We start from the raw sequence: 15,252 nt of genomic DNA on the forward strand, positions 1-15,252 counted from the left end.
GAACATAATAAGAACTCACAATACAAATTAATAAAACTAGTAATTTAAGCTAGGCGCCGGAACAATACAATCAAAATTTTAATAAGTTACATCACTTTAAAAAGAAGTTTCCAAATATAACATATTTGTCTTATAAAAATATAAGACAACTTCAAATAAAATAAAGTACAATCCAAAATTAATAAAGTTGCATCACTTAAAAGAGAAGTTTCCAAACAGAACATATTTGTCTTATAAAAATATATAATTTCCATATATGCAACGTACTTTGTGGAAGGACAACTACAAATAAAATACAACTACAACCCTAAAATATTACTTTTACCGACAAACCTAAAAAAAATCACTTGTACAAAGCACGAAGTACCAAACATGAGCGGTACATTCCATAGAGCTCGGTGTGCCCCTACAATATTTCTGACAAATGAAAATTGTGCAATATTTGTGCGATCCAATAAAACAGCAAAAACGAAATTCATCACGCCACAAACGAAATTCGCCGGGGGAAAAGTATCGGCAGTCCGGGGTGTTATAATAGTACTACATATCCTAAACTAGCAATCGCACCTTCGGCTGCAATACAGTACGCCGAAGTGATTTTGTGTTGGGTTTTTTTTTTTTTGGTAAAATGGTATTGGTTTGTGGCATGTGAAACATCTTTTTCAGTCACATTCGTCCTGCTCCTCGTACGAGACTGATTTATTCCTCTTGTGATGGTATCGAGGATGGTTGGAAGCATAGTTCGCTTCGCTTGGTATATGATGTATTATGATAGTATTTATGGTTGGTTGGATGTTCTACAGGTCACCATTTCTGAGGTGCATGGATCTCTATAAAGGTGGGTAAAATTCTGCATTGGTGGTATCTTGGATCTCAATAAAGGTGGGTAAAATTCTGCATTGGTGGTATCTGGTATATTATTAGTCTCATTTGTTGTACGGACTCTTTTGTTGTTATTCCAACGAATATTTCTTAGTGGTGGATTTGTCGTACGCACTCTTTTGTTGTTATTCCAACGGATATTTCTTAGTGGTGGATGTTGTTGGTGGATGTGTGTTTGCAGAAGTCATTGACCATAATTGTCCTCTGTTGCAACATACAGCACAGCACAGTAGGGTGAGCAGTTGACAAAAATAGAAAGAAATGTTTACGTGATTTTACAATGAGAAATAATTTCTACAGAGGTTTTCTAATTGGGAGTATTATTTACAATTTTAGGGCATGTCCAGCCACTACACATCCTCATCTATATAACTCATATAACTCTTACGGGTGTGTGCTAACAGGAATTTTAAACTATAAACAAATTTTGATCTCCATTGGCCCATTCCTCATTATTTGGAATAAAAAGCAAGCTTTAGTTGGGAAACACGTATAACAAAGCAACCCATGTTTTCTGTTGATCATTGTCTTCTCTGGGTTTGCCTTAGTTGACACAAACCATGGTTGCCTTGAATATAAAAACAAATGTTGTGCAGTAATTTATATATTCAGTATTATATTTATGAAGTCCAGTCACTACACATCCTCATCTATATAACTCGTATAACTCTTATGGGCGTGTGCAAACAGGAATTTTAAACTATAAACAAATTTTGATCTCCATTGGCCCATTTCTCATTATTTGGAATAAAAAGCAAGCTTTAGTTGGGAAACACGTATAACAAAGCAACCCATGTTTTCTGTTGATCATTGTCTTCTCTGGGTTTGCCTTAGTTGACACAAACCATGGTTGCCTTGAAATGTTGTGCAGTAATTTATAAATTCAGTATTATATTTATTAAGAGGTTGAGATCATTTGATATGGAGCATCTCTCTTTTTAAGAGAGACCACTTTTCAGCATTATATTTATGAAGAGGTTGAGATCATCTGATATGGAGCATCTCCCTGTGTAACATAGACCACTTTTTTCCTTTGAAGCATGCATTTCTCTATTTATACTGGATTGCTAAAGCCTGGATTATGCTCTGCTTAAATCACCATAGCTGCCTCATCACAGCAAATCTCAGCAAGCAATTTAGACATACTGCTCAGATCTGCTGTAGAGGTGTCAGGCAACACATTTTCAATGACAAAGTGCTAACTGGAACAAATTGTGAAAATAAGGAAACATACATTGCAGTGGTCAAAGTTTAAACATGTGCATACTCAACAACATGTAAAAGTTTTTTTCTGCCAGCTATTGCAACTGAAGATTCTCTTTATATTTTTGGAAAATATTTGTAGCTCAATACTTCTTACATATTCTCGAAGGCAGCCCACTTTCTTTGCATTTATGCCAAAATATCTTTCGAAATGAATGGTCGTCGAAACAAAGAGAAAATAAATCAAAGTCACTAACAATTCCTTGTTTGATTTCAATAAACTAAATTCATTTCTACATCCAGGTCTAGAGGATCTAGATTCCTCGAATAAAGAATAACATGAAGAAGATGGTTAGCTCATTGCTAAAGGGCGCAATTGATATAAGAAGCCAAAAGACTAACTAATATTAAAGAACTCAAACCAAACAGGAACACACGGCAAAAGAACTGAGATTCCAAGAAAAATTGAATTTATGTTAAAGCAATCAATTGTTGAAATCAGAGATTGAAACAAAAGTCCAGACAAAAAATTAGAGAAACAACACATGAATGAAAAAAAATAAAAATTATCCCAAGATTAAGAATGACCTTACTGACGAGCACAAAGCCAGAAAGATCACCTACGCAGATCTGACAAGGGACCTGTTGACTTGCCTCCATGTAGAAACTATAGGATAACAAGAAAAAATATTAATTAATGCCAATCAGCAACCCCAGCAAGCAAAACCATAAAAAGGGAACAATAAAGATCAAATATAATGCTAAATAGAACATGAAGAGGCCATGGGAGAACAATAAGAGATTAACTCGCCTAAACGAAGCAAATTGAGATCTCAGTGAATGGCAAGCAACCAGAAAGGGAACCGTAAAGTTTACTTGGAAGAACTGAAATCAACAAAGTCATAATTGCAATTGTCCAACAACAAACTAAGGAAAGAAGAAGAGTAAGTAGGATGAAGCAACATCAATATTTTGTACCGCACAGAGTGAAAAATCCTTGGCAAGGAAGAGACTGACGATATAGCCTAAGATAGCCACAGTAATGATCTCATCTCTGATATGGTTAAATTGCATCAGAAATTGTTGCCATGATGCACAACAGATAGCTGTGATTGCTTCAAAAACCACACCATTCAGACGGCTAAGTACAAAGTTTCTTGGGCATATTTCTGCTGTTCTTTAATAAATAATTATGGGTTCAGTATCTTATACAGTGCTATGTCGAGAATGATTCATAATGGTACGATGTATCAGATAATTCATATGGCTTGTTCATGCCTCACGCATAGTCATTTCATGATTTAGAGACAACTTTAAACCCTCGGACCACATTTTCCTGCGGTCTGGCCTCAAACAAATCGCGTCTGCGTATAGAGGTAGAGTAAAAATAGAGGCGAAGGCTAGCTTGAATATGAATGGATGTAAGGTGGTTTGATCTACAGTTGTTGGTAGGCTCACACAGTTACTGTCTTTACATCCGTATAGGCTCTGTCTGCTTGAAATGTGGTAGAGTTTTTAGCGAGTTTCAACAGAAGCCCTAGGAACCTGCATGAGCAATAAGATTAATCTTTGACATCTACACAATGCAATGAGGGAAAAGTTAAATTTAAACGGAAAACCAGCATAGATACACAGAAAATTGTGGGCGGGGGTAGTGGATAAACTCCATTTAAGATTCTCCATTGCAGCTAACCGCCCAACGTTTAGTTGTGAGAAAAAGGGCCACAGAGACGGAACGCTATGTACATCTAAAGAAACTTGTTTTCTAAATTTGTCCCGTCCTAATGTAAATGGTTTGCAGTGCGAGTTCTGGAGTGGACATAGTTCCCTAAAGAAAGCAAACAACAGATAATATTTTTAAACTTTTCGAAGAGACGGGACAGTCAGGTCAAAAATCAAGGCCCAACGTAAAATACTTCAAATGTAAAAAACTGAAGCCAGAAGTAAAAAACCTCCAATTCTAGGACTGTAATCGATTAGGAGGTCCACTCTTCTAGAATGACAACTTAAGAGTGAATTGCGGCCTACACTAGACCTGTAACAGGTCAAAAATCAAGGCCCAACGTAAAATACTTCAAATGTAAAAAACTGAAGCCAGAAGTAAAAAACCTCCAATTCTAGGACTGTAATCGATTAGGAGGTCCACTCTTCTAGAATGACAACTTAAGAGTGAATTGCGGCCTACACTAGACCTGTAACACGTGCCATAAATTTCCATGCCTCTTACAAAACCTTACTCGAAGGAAGATGAGGAAAAGGTTACAATTCCCAAGCCATTAAAGACAGTAAAGGAGAGCAATCTGCGTATGTAAAGACCCACCCAAAAACATACAAAAAGAAAATGATCATTATCCTACACAAAAAGGAAATACTCAATATCCTACCTTAAATCTGTTAAAAGCTGAACTATGGTCTTGACTGACAACAGTGAACTTATCTACAGTACACACCCGTTTTCCATCAACTGGGAAATTTGCATAATTTGACGCTCAAACCCTTGCAGAATAAGCTTCCACAAACAAAGCTGCACAAAACATTGATAATGTGTCAACACGGATTCATCACAGGCTGAAAAGAGCAAGGAAAAACACAGAAATCAAAGCAAAGTTAAAATCCAAAGCTATACGTGCGGATGGGAAAGGGAACACATTCCAAATCAAAAACATGCCACAAAAAGAAGGCCCTAAATAAATCTGTTAAATAAATTCGCACATACCTAAGAGCCGCATGTCAAGAGAAAACAGAGAACGGGTGGGACAATGTTGAGAAACCACAAATGACGTCCTCTATGTAGCAAGCTAAGGCAGGCATCATAAGTGGCAAACAACTCGGTGGCAGGAGCCATTTTCAGCTGGTAGGAGAAGGGTAAAACTCCAACCCCTCCGCGAGCAGCTCTGTGGCCTACATATGTGCGTTGGGGAAACGACCTAGAAGGCCTGCCACAGAGGTGTTTCTGACCAGAGCAGCCGGCCAAGGAGCTGAGAGGGAATGGACGGAGACAATGACCGCCATCGTCTTGCATGCCTGCCGAGCATCTGCAATGGTCGATGGGAAAAGTGAATGGAGATTTATATGGAAGCAAAATTTACATTCACTAGTAACATTGTACTGATTTTAGAATAACACAATTAATCTTCTGTATAAATCAAGAGGTACATGTGGTCTAATTATTAGACAAAGCGCAAGTAAATACAATGAAAATAGTTACCAATCATGAGCAATTTGCAAAAATATAAACAACTAAGTCAATCCTCATTGAATTAGCTTGCAAGGAGACATAATTTGCCAAAAAATGGCACAAAGTCCTATGCAACAGTTTGTTAGGGGAGAGTAACAGGGGTATGCATGTCTGCCCGAATATTATCTACTTTGTTCTCCTTAGCTTTGTCCATATTACATTTCACCATTCATATTAATCCTGGTGCATTAGCCTCTAAGTTATCAGCAAACAAGTCTTACATCAAACAAGCTGCTCAAATAAGTATCCAAGTTCTTGCACTGTATTTCATATTATCGAGTGGCATTAGGTTCTTTTATTTGTTTGTCTTTCTTCAAACATAACAACCAACCAATATTGGCCGTGGGCCACAAACCTGATACATTGAGCATCTGAGACGCAGTACCTTCTGAATTCACATTAGGTCCTTTCCTATTGTGAACCTTGACAGAAAAGAGATTGCAACTATTAAGCTGCCAAAGCAGGCATGCAACTCAAATTTCTAATGGGGAAAACTGTAAAAAGAATACAGAGGTAGCCAGTGTATGGACAACAATTTTTAATGCTTTATAAGTCTTCTAGATACATGAGCTTTGAGTGTGATTTTAAACATTATACGTCCTAATTTTAGGTATTTTTTTTATCAGGTTAAAAACATATAGTTAATATAAAAGTCAAAAGAGAATATGCTTCTACAGTTCTACTGTTGGGTGCCCATACATCATGTCCTAGTGCCTTCTTGTTATTAGCTGATGTACAGTTCTAGCAGATTCATACTTATTCAGCCTCTAACTTGCATAAAGGTATCATGCCTCCTATGGAAAGGCAAACAGGTATATTGTAAACATGGATTTGTTATACCTCATATAGCTCGAAAATGTATATATCCTCTTGAAGTTCCTATGCGGTATTAAAAGAGTTGCGAGGTGTTCCTCTAGAAATCATCATATGGGTTTAATTGTTCAGACTCCTCATATTGCTTAATAAACATGTATAATGGTATTCCGCATTCTCATAATAAATTCATAATAGAATCTTTATCTTTTTTTAAAAAGTTTTTGATTTTATTCTATCTTCAACATCACAAGAAAAGAGCAGTAGTCACTTATTAAAAATTAATTTTTAACTATTATACTACCTTAATTTGAGGTACATTAAATAGTTCAGACTCCTCATATTGCTAAATATGCACTTTAATCTTGACCCAATTTTATGATATTCAAAAAAATGGTGCATCTATTGAGCTCAGTAAATGAAGAGAATCTATACTATCTACTTTGGGAGAATGTTTGCACTCTGAACTATCCCTTCCAAGAAGGGAATCAAGAAACAATAAGTGTGATTTATGGGAAGAAAATAAATGAGATTGAAAAAGATAATATTTGAAGGAGTGGAAACATATAAGGACAAGAGAAAAGTAATTTACCAATGGGTTTTATCAATTTATTTGTCCTCTTAGCCTTTCTACCCTCCCTCACCTCTAATGCCAAGAGCTAAGATAGCTTCAACACGATATACCAAATTTTGCCTTAGAGCTTAATCCTTTTGATTCTCTACTATCTGAAATCAGAAAGTACAATCCATGTTAGATGTCTCATTAATGAAATAATGAAAGGTGCTTGAAAGTGTGAAAATTCATGAGCCCAAGGCCAACAATGTCAGACAACCATAGTTACACCGCCCTGGGGGACGAGGGGACGACAGAACAGGGGGACAAGTTTTCGAGACAGGGGGACAGAGGGGCCTTAATTTGGGGATGGTGAGGGGGATGGCAGCAAGGGACAAGAGGGGTGAATATATCTATGCATATGGTACTTTATGCATATGGTACTTAAAAATGCTAGTTATGAAAATATGTATTGCAATATAGGATATAAAGATGTAAAAGAGTGAATACTTGAACATTGCATTGAATTGGAACATTGAACATTAAACATAAATAGTCGAATCCGCAAATAGTGAATATCAGTATGTCCCCCATCCTCGGTGGAGGTGTTGGAATCTGGTGGCACCGCTGGGGACAGGGAGACGGAGTCCCCAAGTCTCTGGTGCGTTGAAGTCTCCGAGACGTTGGGCAAAAAGGGGGGAGATGCATCTGATGCAGAGCCACACCTTGGAAAACTCAGGAGGAATCAGTCACTCAACTGAGTTGCTTCAAGGGGCCTCTACAACCTTCAGGATCACACACTAAAATTAGATTCAATAAACAAAATTTTGAAAATAAAATCCCCCAAAATATCTTCTTGCTGCCTTCGGATAGACCTGCACTCAGACATGAATAACTTTCGAACCAAAAAAGATTTACTCAATCCAACCGTTGATATTTGGCGTAACTAGGTTTCAAACAACATATAAAAATTTGAAAGAAATCCAATGGTTCAAACCCGAGATATTGACCTCGCATCAGAGTATATTGTTCTACAATTTTTATTCCCTAAACTGATTGCCATGAGAAATATATGAAGCATAACAATAGAACCATAATCTTGAAAAAAAAAACACAGGAGACCAAAGGAGACATAAAACTTCCCATTCCTCCCAAAGTTCGAATCATTTTTTACATAAAAGATTGGCTTTTTAATAAACAAAGTCTGACTGGCCTTGCTGTCCAGTAGTAATAAAAACGTTTTTTTTTCCATCTAAGAATAGGTATCTGAAAGATGCTTTACCATCAATACCATGCAGCAATCATGGATATTCTTGTAACTGCTAAGAATAGGATTGGATTTTTAAAGAAAATTGACTTTCCTCCAAATAGAAGGAATATGAAATGGTTTCTTTTATTCCATAGCCATTTTTTCGTCATTATGGACACTCTTCAAATTGCCACCAACTTTCTGATGAGATTCTTTTAATTATTGACCACATGGCATTTCTATTACTAATTTTATCCTTTCTAAAACCGACACTAACATCATTAACCCTTTCCTCTAACTCTCTAACATATCCGACTAAAAACTATAACATTTATTTAATAAAACACCTAATTCTATCCACTAAGACATAATCCTAAATTATTAAAATTGACCATTTAAAATATATGGAGAATCTTGGACCTTTGAAATGATTTAGTAATGAGATGCGCCTGCATCATACTCCTGGAGACAAAAAAATTCAAGTCCCATTGAATTGCTGCAATCTTTTTTCGGAGTTTCCAATTGTATGTAAGCAATAATGTCACCATAAGAATGATGGAATTGATGCCGCTTGCCAGAACATTCTGATTCGAAACTGTAGAATGAATACCTTCCATGGTACCTGTGTCGAATCTTGGAACAAATATATTTAACAGCCTCGTATCACCTACATAAAAATACCAAATTATCATACCAACATCTGCTTCTCGTTTGTATATCTCTAGAGCATCATAATGATCAACAAATACTTCATTCTTGTCATCAATAGTCTTCTCTTCAGCATCTGATCTTTGCACTACATCTTTTCCTTTCTGATCATTTGTGTCAACATCTCCATCATCTGGGCTAATATTGTCTGCAACCACACCTGTCACCAACTCTTCTTCATCTGCAAGAACCTTTTCCTCACAAGGTTCAACAACAACCTCCTATTGTTCACTCTTAGTCTCTACACCAACATTCACCTGCTGTCTATGCCTTTCTAATGGATTGTTTTCCTCTTCTTGATCTAACTCTTCATCCTCTACCTGTGTGCTTTGAATCACTTCTTCCTTCTTATCCTCAGCCTCCAAAATCTTTTTCATAGGAGTACCTTCCAGCATTGTACTCTTCTCTATTTTCAAAGGACATGTTACTATTCCAACCACAGATTGTTTGCATTCAAATCCAATAGGGCTTGTCTTGTTACTGCTCTCGTCAAGAGATACTTGCTGCACTTCTTGTTGTTGCACTTTGTGTTCTTGCTGCACTTCTTTCAACTTAGCTTTATTCTCTTTCAACTTAGCGTCATTCTCCTCAAGTCTTCTTCTCAAATTGTTTATCTCCTCTTCTATCTTGCTTAGCTCTTCTCTTTGTTTTCTCCTTTCTTCTTTCTCTCTTTTCTTCTTTTCCTCTATCTCCTTCTGTTTAGAATCCTTTCTCTGCTGATACCTTCTAAAAAGATACAATAAAGCTGCTTCTTCTTGTCCCATCATTCCTCAGCTAGGTTATTTTCTCCTTATTTAGTCTCCTGGACTTCTTCTCAGACTATTTCTCTCAATCTTTCACAATCACACAAACATATATACAACTACTTTTTCCCAAACCTTTTGCTGAGCTCTGATACCAAAAATGATGCAGAGCCACACCTTGGAAAACTCAGGAGGAATCAGTCACTCAACTGAGTTGCTTCAAGGGGCCTCTACAACCTTCAAGATCACACACTAAAATCAGATTCAATAAACAAAACTTTGAAAATAAAATCCCCCAAAATATCTTCTTGCTGCCTTCGGATAGACCTGCACTCAGACATGAATACCTTTCGAACCAGAAAAGATTTACTCAATCCAACCGTTGATATTTGGCGTAACTAGGTTTCAAACAACATATAAAAATTTGAGAGAAATCCAACGGTTCAAACCCGAGATATTGACCTCGCATCAGAGTACATTTTTCTGCAATTGTTATTCCCTAAACTGATTGCCATTAGAAATATATGAAGCATAACAGTAGAACCATAATCTTGAAAAAAAAACACAAGAGACCAAAGGAGACATAAAACTTCCCATTCCTCCCCAAGTTCGAATCATTTTTTACATAAAAGATTGGCTTTTTAATAAACAAAGTCTGACTGGCCTTGCTGTCCAGTAGTAATAAAAACGTTTTCTTTTCCATCTAAGAATAGGAATCTGAAAGATGCTTTACCATCAATACCATGCATCAATCATGGATATTCTTGTAACTGCTAAGAATAGGATTGGTTTTTTAAAGAAAATCGACTTTCCTCCAAATAGAAGGAATATGAAATGGTTTCTTTTATTCCATAGCCATTTTTTCGTCATTATGGACACTCTTAAAATTGCCACCAACTTTCTAATGAGATTCTTTTAATTATTGACCACATGGCATTTCTATTACTAATTTTATCCTTTCTAAAACCGACACTAACATCATTAACCCTTTCCTCTAACTCTCTAACATATCCGACTAAAAACTATAACATTTATTTAATAAAACACCTAATTCTATCCACTAAGACATAATCCTAAATTATTAAAATTGACCATTTAAAATATATGGAGAATCTTGGACCTTTGAAATGATTTAGTAATGAGATGCGCCTGCATCAGCATCCCCGTGTTACTATGCAAACAACAAAAGAATACAAGACAAGCTAGCTTTGTACTGTTAAGAAAAGATGTCGAATTCATTAAATTACTAAGAGAAACCAATTGTCATGATTTCAAATCATGCAAAATATGGCTTTCTTCCAAAAGGGAAAAGTCCCACTACAATATTGAGATAGCAATGTGAATCAAGAGACATCAAATAGAATGATACTACTGCTTAAAAGTTAAATTGTTTGTATAGAGACTTCTTCAATAGAGTGCTCTGAATTGGAGTTTGGCTACAAAATGAGAAGATTGCAAACCACTTTTTCAATATTATGTGGTGATATTATTCACAAACATCTCCTTGACGAAGCTGTGGAGACAATAAAAAATACTATGAGAATGAAACAACTAGGCAAGGCAAAAAAAAAAAATGAAGATAATGTGCTTTACTGTCTCAAAAGAAAATTTTAAATAGAAAGGAGTGGCCATAGGATTCTCAAGTTCTGATATAGTGATATCTATCTTAACATTGTATTTTCAACTCCAAGAATGATAACTCCCAAAATTTTCCATGTAAAACCTCAAAGGAAACTAATACTTCTACTATCTAAGGCAGCTGTTATGTGGATTTGAATGTCAGAATGCAATGTTTCACAAGCTGACCAGCTATCTTCATGACCTATGGTTCTATTTGGCAAATTGCAGTCTTTTAAGTTTTTAATGAAAGAACTTCCTGGAGTAACCGCATGTATCATTCTAATGTCAACCAATATTATAGGTCACGTAGAGCTCATGAACCTATGTGTCAACTCCATTTGTTTGAGCCTCCAAAAAAAAATGCCGTTCTATTTTCTCCAATGGAAATGGACCAATTTTGGTATAAAAAATGAGGTGAGTAGGAATAATTGGAAGTCATTGACCACTCAGATAATTTTTCAAATTACCAATCATAAGATAGTATCTAAACAGGGCTTTGAAACTACAATTGGAAAAAGAACCTACATGCTGCACCAAAATGATATGATTTCTATAGAGTCTAGACAATATTCCAAATTCATGGCTCAAGAATAAAATAAAGGTTGCAGAAAATTTGGACGTGCTGAAAATTAGTTTTTGATAGCTGATGGCATATAATTGGGTGGTAGTTGATACACCTTTTTGTAATTATGTTTATCACTAGCTTTAAACAATTATAAAATTTATGTATATATAAGGGACGATGCTGGGTTTTCTTCACTGATTCTTTCCCAGTTGACCTTTTTGAATCAAATTAATAAAACATTACAGTGGCTTGCCACTTTTTGGCGAACATGGCATCAAGAAAATACACTTTTCCATGATAAAATTTGCTCCTGGCCAAGGTAGCATTTCCTAACAAATTGCAGGCCTCACTGCAGAAACTCTAGGTATTATTAGTGCATGAAATTTGTACTTTCCATTCTATAAGATCAAATTTCAATTAGAAAGTGCAAATTGCAACTCAGAAGTCAATCAATGATATGTGTAGATGCAACACAAAGGGAGCATGATAGCTTTGGTGTGCTAAGTCTTGCTGACTACAAAACTGCACGTGAATATGCATGGATAATCACCAAGCTTCTCCCTCTGCAGTTAATTGGATTTTCAAAATTACAAGATGCAGCTATTCATCATTACATGTCAACATAACAAGATTGACAAGGCCAGTTTAGTTTACAGAGGCAATCATCGACCCTTAGAAAGCAACTCCAGAGTGCTCTTTAAAATCTACACTCACTCCCAAAATGTTATCTGGCCTGTCAAGCTTTCCAGCTTTAAATGGAAAAAATATCTCCTGATTAAGGCCGTTCTTACCCTACTAAGCGAACATACAGGCCACACTCCTGGAACCACTCATGCACATCCTGACTTCCCCTACTTTAGTTTTAATTAGCTGCTTGGATTTCTCAACCATGCTCTCTGCCCATTTTGTAGAGGTCACGATCCTGATCTGTGCTTCCGACATTTTGGTTACGTGCCAATTTTATGGGTGTCAGCCATAGCCGGTCTAACTGTGCAAAAATTAGGCCAATATTGTTGAACGTACTTAGTTTGCATAGTGGATAGCCTTCAATGGGTTGCAGATTGTTAGGCATATGAAATTTTGTAGGTATGCTAATTGTTTGTTGTGATCTTTATCCAAACTAAGGAGTTTAGTCGTCTGTTATGATTGTTATATGATAATTTGGAAAAGAGAGACAACTGTGAATAGTAATACCCACTCAAGCATTCAAATATGGTAAGATATGAAGGGTAATGATTTGTTCTGGTGAATATGCAGATGGGATAGTCATAAGAATCCTATGGGTTGGCTCGCTAGGAAGAGTGGTATAAGCCCTCTATAAAGCGTGGCTTCACGAAGATTGTAGTTGGCTGCTGCGAAGGCTTGGGCGGCGTAGAGTGGTTCCCATATGACCTACTCTCACCTTGGCCATTGCTTCAGGTCATCCTTGGTATAGTTCTCCGTAATACTCAGAAGCACAAATAAATTGTCTAAAACACCATAATGCCATTAGCGCTGGAATTAAACATATTCTCATTCCGTGGTCTTCTATATCTGGACAAAATTGTAGAACTTAATTAGACAGATTATAATACAACAGATCAGTGTTGTCCAAGAGCTTCGGGCATACTGGCAAATAAAGGTAATTATAACAACATGTTCCATGTTCCAATTCTTGTTTGACAACAGCTCATACTTACAATATAAATATATATAGAATCTGGAATACATTGAGCTAGCTTTACAAATCTAAAAACTGCGATCCAGAAACGTTGTACGCACAATTAATGGATGCCAACAAACCCAAAGCGATTTCATAGATAAAACTCCCCAAATTGAGCAATAAAACGGTAAAGGAAACCACAAGTGCAAAGGGGAAAAAATAATCTGAATTTAAGTTGTGCTTCGAAATTCCTAGCAAATATACATATTACCAATCAGGCACAAACAAACAGAGTAAAATCGGGGGTTTCTGGCCTACCTTATTTACTGGAGACCTTGACAAAAAAGCTCTTTAAAGAAGACACGGTTTTATGAAGGTAAGAAAGCTGTAAGCATCTGAATCTCACATATGCCCAAACGCTTGCCGGAAAAGTTTCCACAACAAAATCTGCACAGACGAATTGGAAATGTTAACCAAATATGTCCAACAAATCTTAATTGACCCAAGAAATCAAACGAACCTGTGAAAGAACAAAAGACGTGTGAGAAGGACCAATAAATTGCAAAACACATATGATTCCAAAATGGCTGACGATATTCCAGGGGAAAGCAGCGGCTAACTTGGCAGAATGCAGAACATTCACCCATGCCCTTTATAGGGCGGCAGGCGTACATGGCAATCAGCTCGGTGGCCAGTCGCAACCCAAGCTCGGCAAACCCTACGTGTCGTGCCAAGGAGCTCCGTTGCCTGTGTATACGCGGTACACGGAGCGGCTGCCACGGAGGAGCTTTACGACACAACAAGCGGCCAAGGAAGTGGAGAGAAACGGACGACCACGATTCCATCGTCTTGCACCCTGCAGCCGTAGATGGAAAAACCAAGGGGCGATAGTTGAAGAAAATAGGTTTATTCAATTCTTAGCAATAAGTTTAATTGTTAACATATGAAAAAGGCAAGAGTCTACAACACAACTGTAACTTTTGAGCCTCTCATGTGGGAGGTTTTGCATTCAAATTCATTTAATATATAAAATAAATAATAACAATAATGAATCTAGGCTTCGATCTTTATCGATCAAAAAAATTGTTAACATATGATAAAATTGGCAATTAGTAGGTGTGTTCAATCAAACGAAGTAGATCTTTAGATCATGTTATGTTCTATCATTTTATTTTATTTTAATTTTTTTGATGAAGGTCATCCACAAACAAGTTTTAGGTACCCACTATGGGCCCACGCGTTCTTAAAACCTCTTCAACTAAGAGCCAAGGACTAAGGAGCATCTATACTGCCAAATTCATTCAGGGCACAATTCGGGCCTCATCCCTTATGATGTATTTGAGTCTTGCACTTAGCAAGACTTGATCTTGGGTTGGCTCTTTGTGAGCGAACAATGTAAAGACTATTTCAGCATAGGGAGTATGGGATGCTAAGGATTCTAGTGAGTTATCTTGTGAGTATTCTAATTTGTTGGGAAATCTTGTTATGAAAGATATGTGAGATTGTGTCAAAGAGTTAGGTAAACATTAATTGTTGTTTGATCATTAGATTGATTGTATAGTTATTCATGGTTTCTTTATTTTCTCTCTAATTTGATTCAATAAATTTTTACTAATTTTTTAAATGTACAAAAATAAAAGAAATTGTACAAGTTTATTAGTTCCTCCCGCAGGGTGTAATGCAACTTTTCAATTTGTTTGTCCAATCAAATTATCTTATTTTTCAACAACTGTGTATAACTATATATAGTTGCCACATATTTTGATCTATTTGAAATTTAAAATAAATAATTTATCTAAAAATTTGTTGGCCAATGTTTTCTACAGTAGTGAACATTAAAATCAAATAATCAATTTGTAGCATTGTTTTACTATGTTAGATTAAAAAGTGAATAGCAACGAATATGGAGGATAGTATTATCCGTCATAAATTAATTTTATGTCACTTATAATTTGTCAATAATATATTGTCAAATGATGACAACTCATTGTGATGAAAAGCAAATAACAATTTATGTCACATTGCAAGTTACAACT

General features: G+C 36.2%; 1 protein-coding gene across 29 annotated transcripts; it reads right to left on the bottom strand.

Moving 5' to 3' along the window:
* Positions 1–1,375: 1,375 nt before the first annotated feature.
* LOC149544382 (uncharacterized) lies at positions 1,376–14,100 on the bottom strand. Of its 29 annotated transcripts, none has more exons than XR_016355791.1 (5): positions 13,787–14,100; positions 13,535–13,663; positions 6,729–6,862; positions 4,802–5,120; positions 1,376–4,609 (listed from the first exon to the last, which is right to left on the bottom strand). XR_016355791.1 is itself a non-coding variant. In XM_089798825.1 (5 exons), the coding sequence occupies exons 3-5, from the start codon at positions 4,812–4,814 to the stop codon at positions 3,540–3,542; spliced, it is 222 nt and encodes a 73-aa protein (XP_089654951.1). In that variant the 5' UTR covers positions 4,815–5,120; positions 13,535–13,663; positions 13,737–14,061; the 3' UTR covers positions 1,376–3,539. The 29 variants fall into 29 exon arrangements, 8 of the variants coding, with proteins under 8 accessions (XP_089654951.1, XP_089654948.1, XP_089654947.1 ...); XR_016355785.1 differs by lacking the exon at positions 6,729–6,862 and having other exon boundaries at positions 1,376–3,630; positions 4,536–4,609; positions 13,737–14,100; XR_016355786.1 differs by lacking the exon at positions 6,729–6,862 and having other exon boundaries at positions 1,376–3,630; positions 4,536–4,653; positions 13,737–14,100.
* Positions 14,101–15,252: the final 1,152 nt, after the last annotated feature.

This window comes from Cupressus sempervirens, chromosome 8 (genome assembly GCF_028749045.1).
Source record: "Cupressus sempervirens isolate cs-2001-9-10 chromosome 8, ASM2874904v1, whole genome shotgun sequence".
Lineage (NCBI taxonomy): Eukaryota > Viridiplantae > Streptophyta > Pinopsida > Cupressales > Cupressaceae > Cupressus > Cupressus sempervirens.

Bases quoted from the DNA above. Each gene is read 5' to 3' on its own strand.
- LOC149544382 (XM_089798821.1), bottom strand. From the start codon at position 9,413: ATGATGGGACAAGAAGAAGCAGCTTTATTGTATCTTTTTAGAAGGTAT.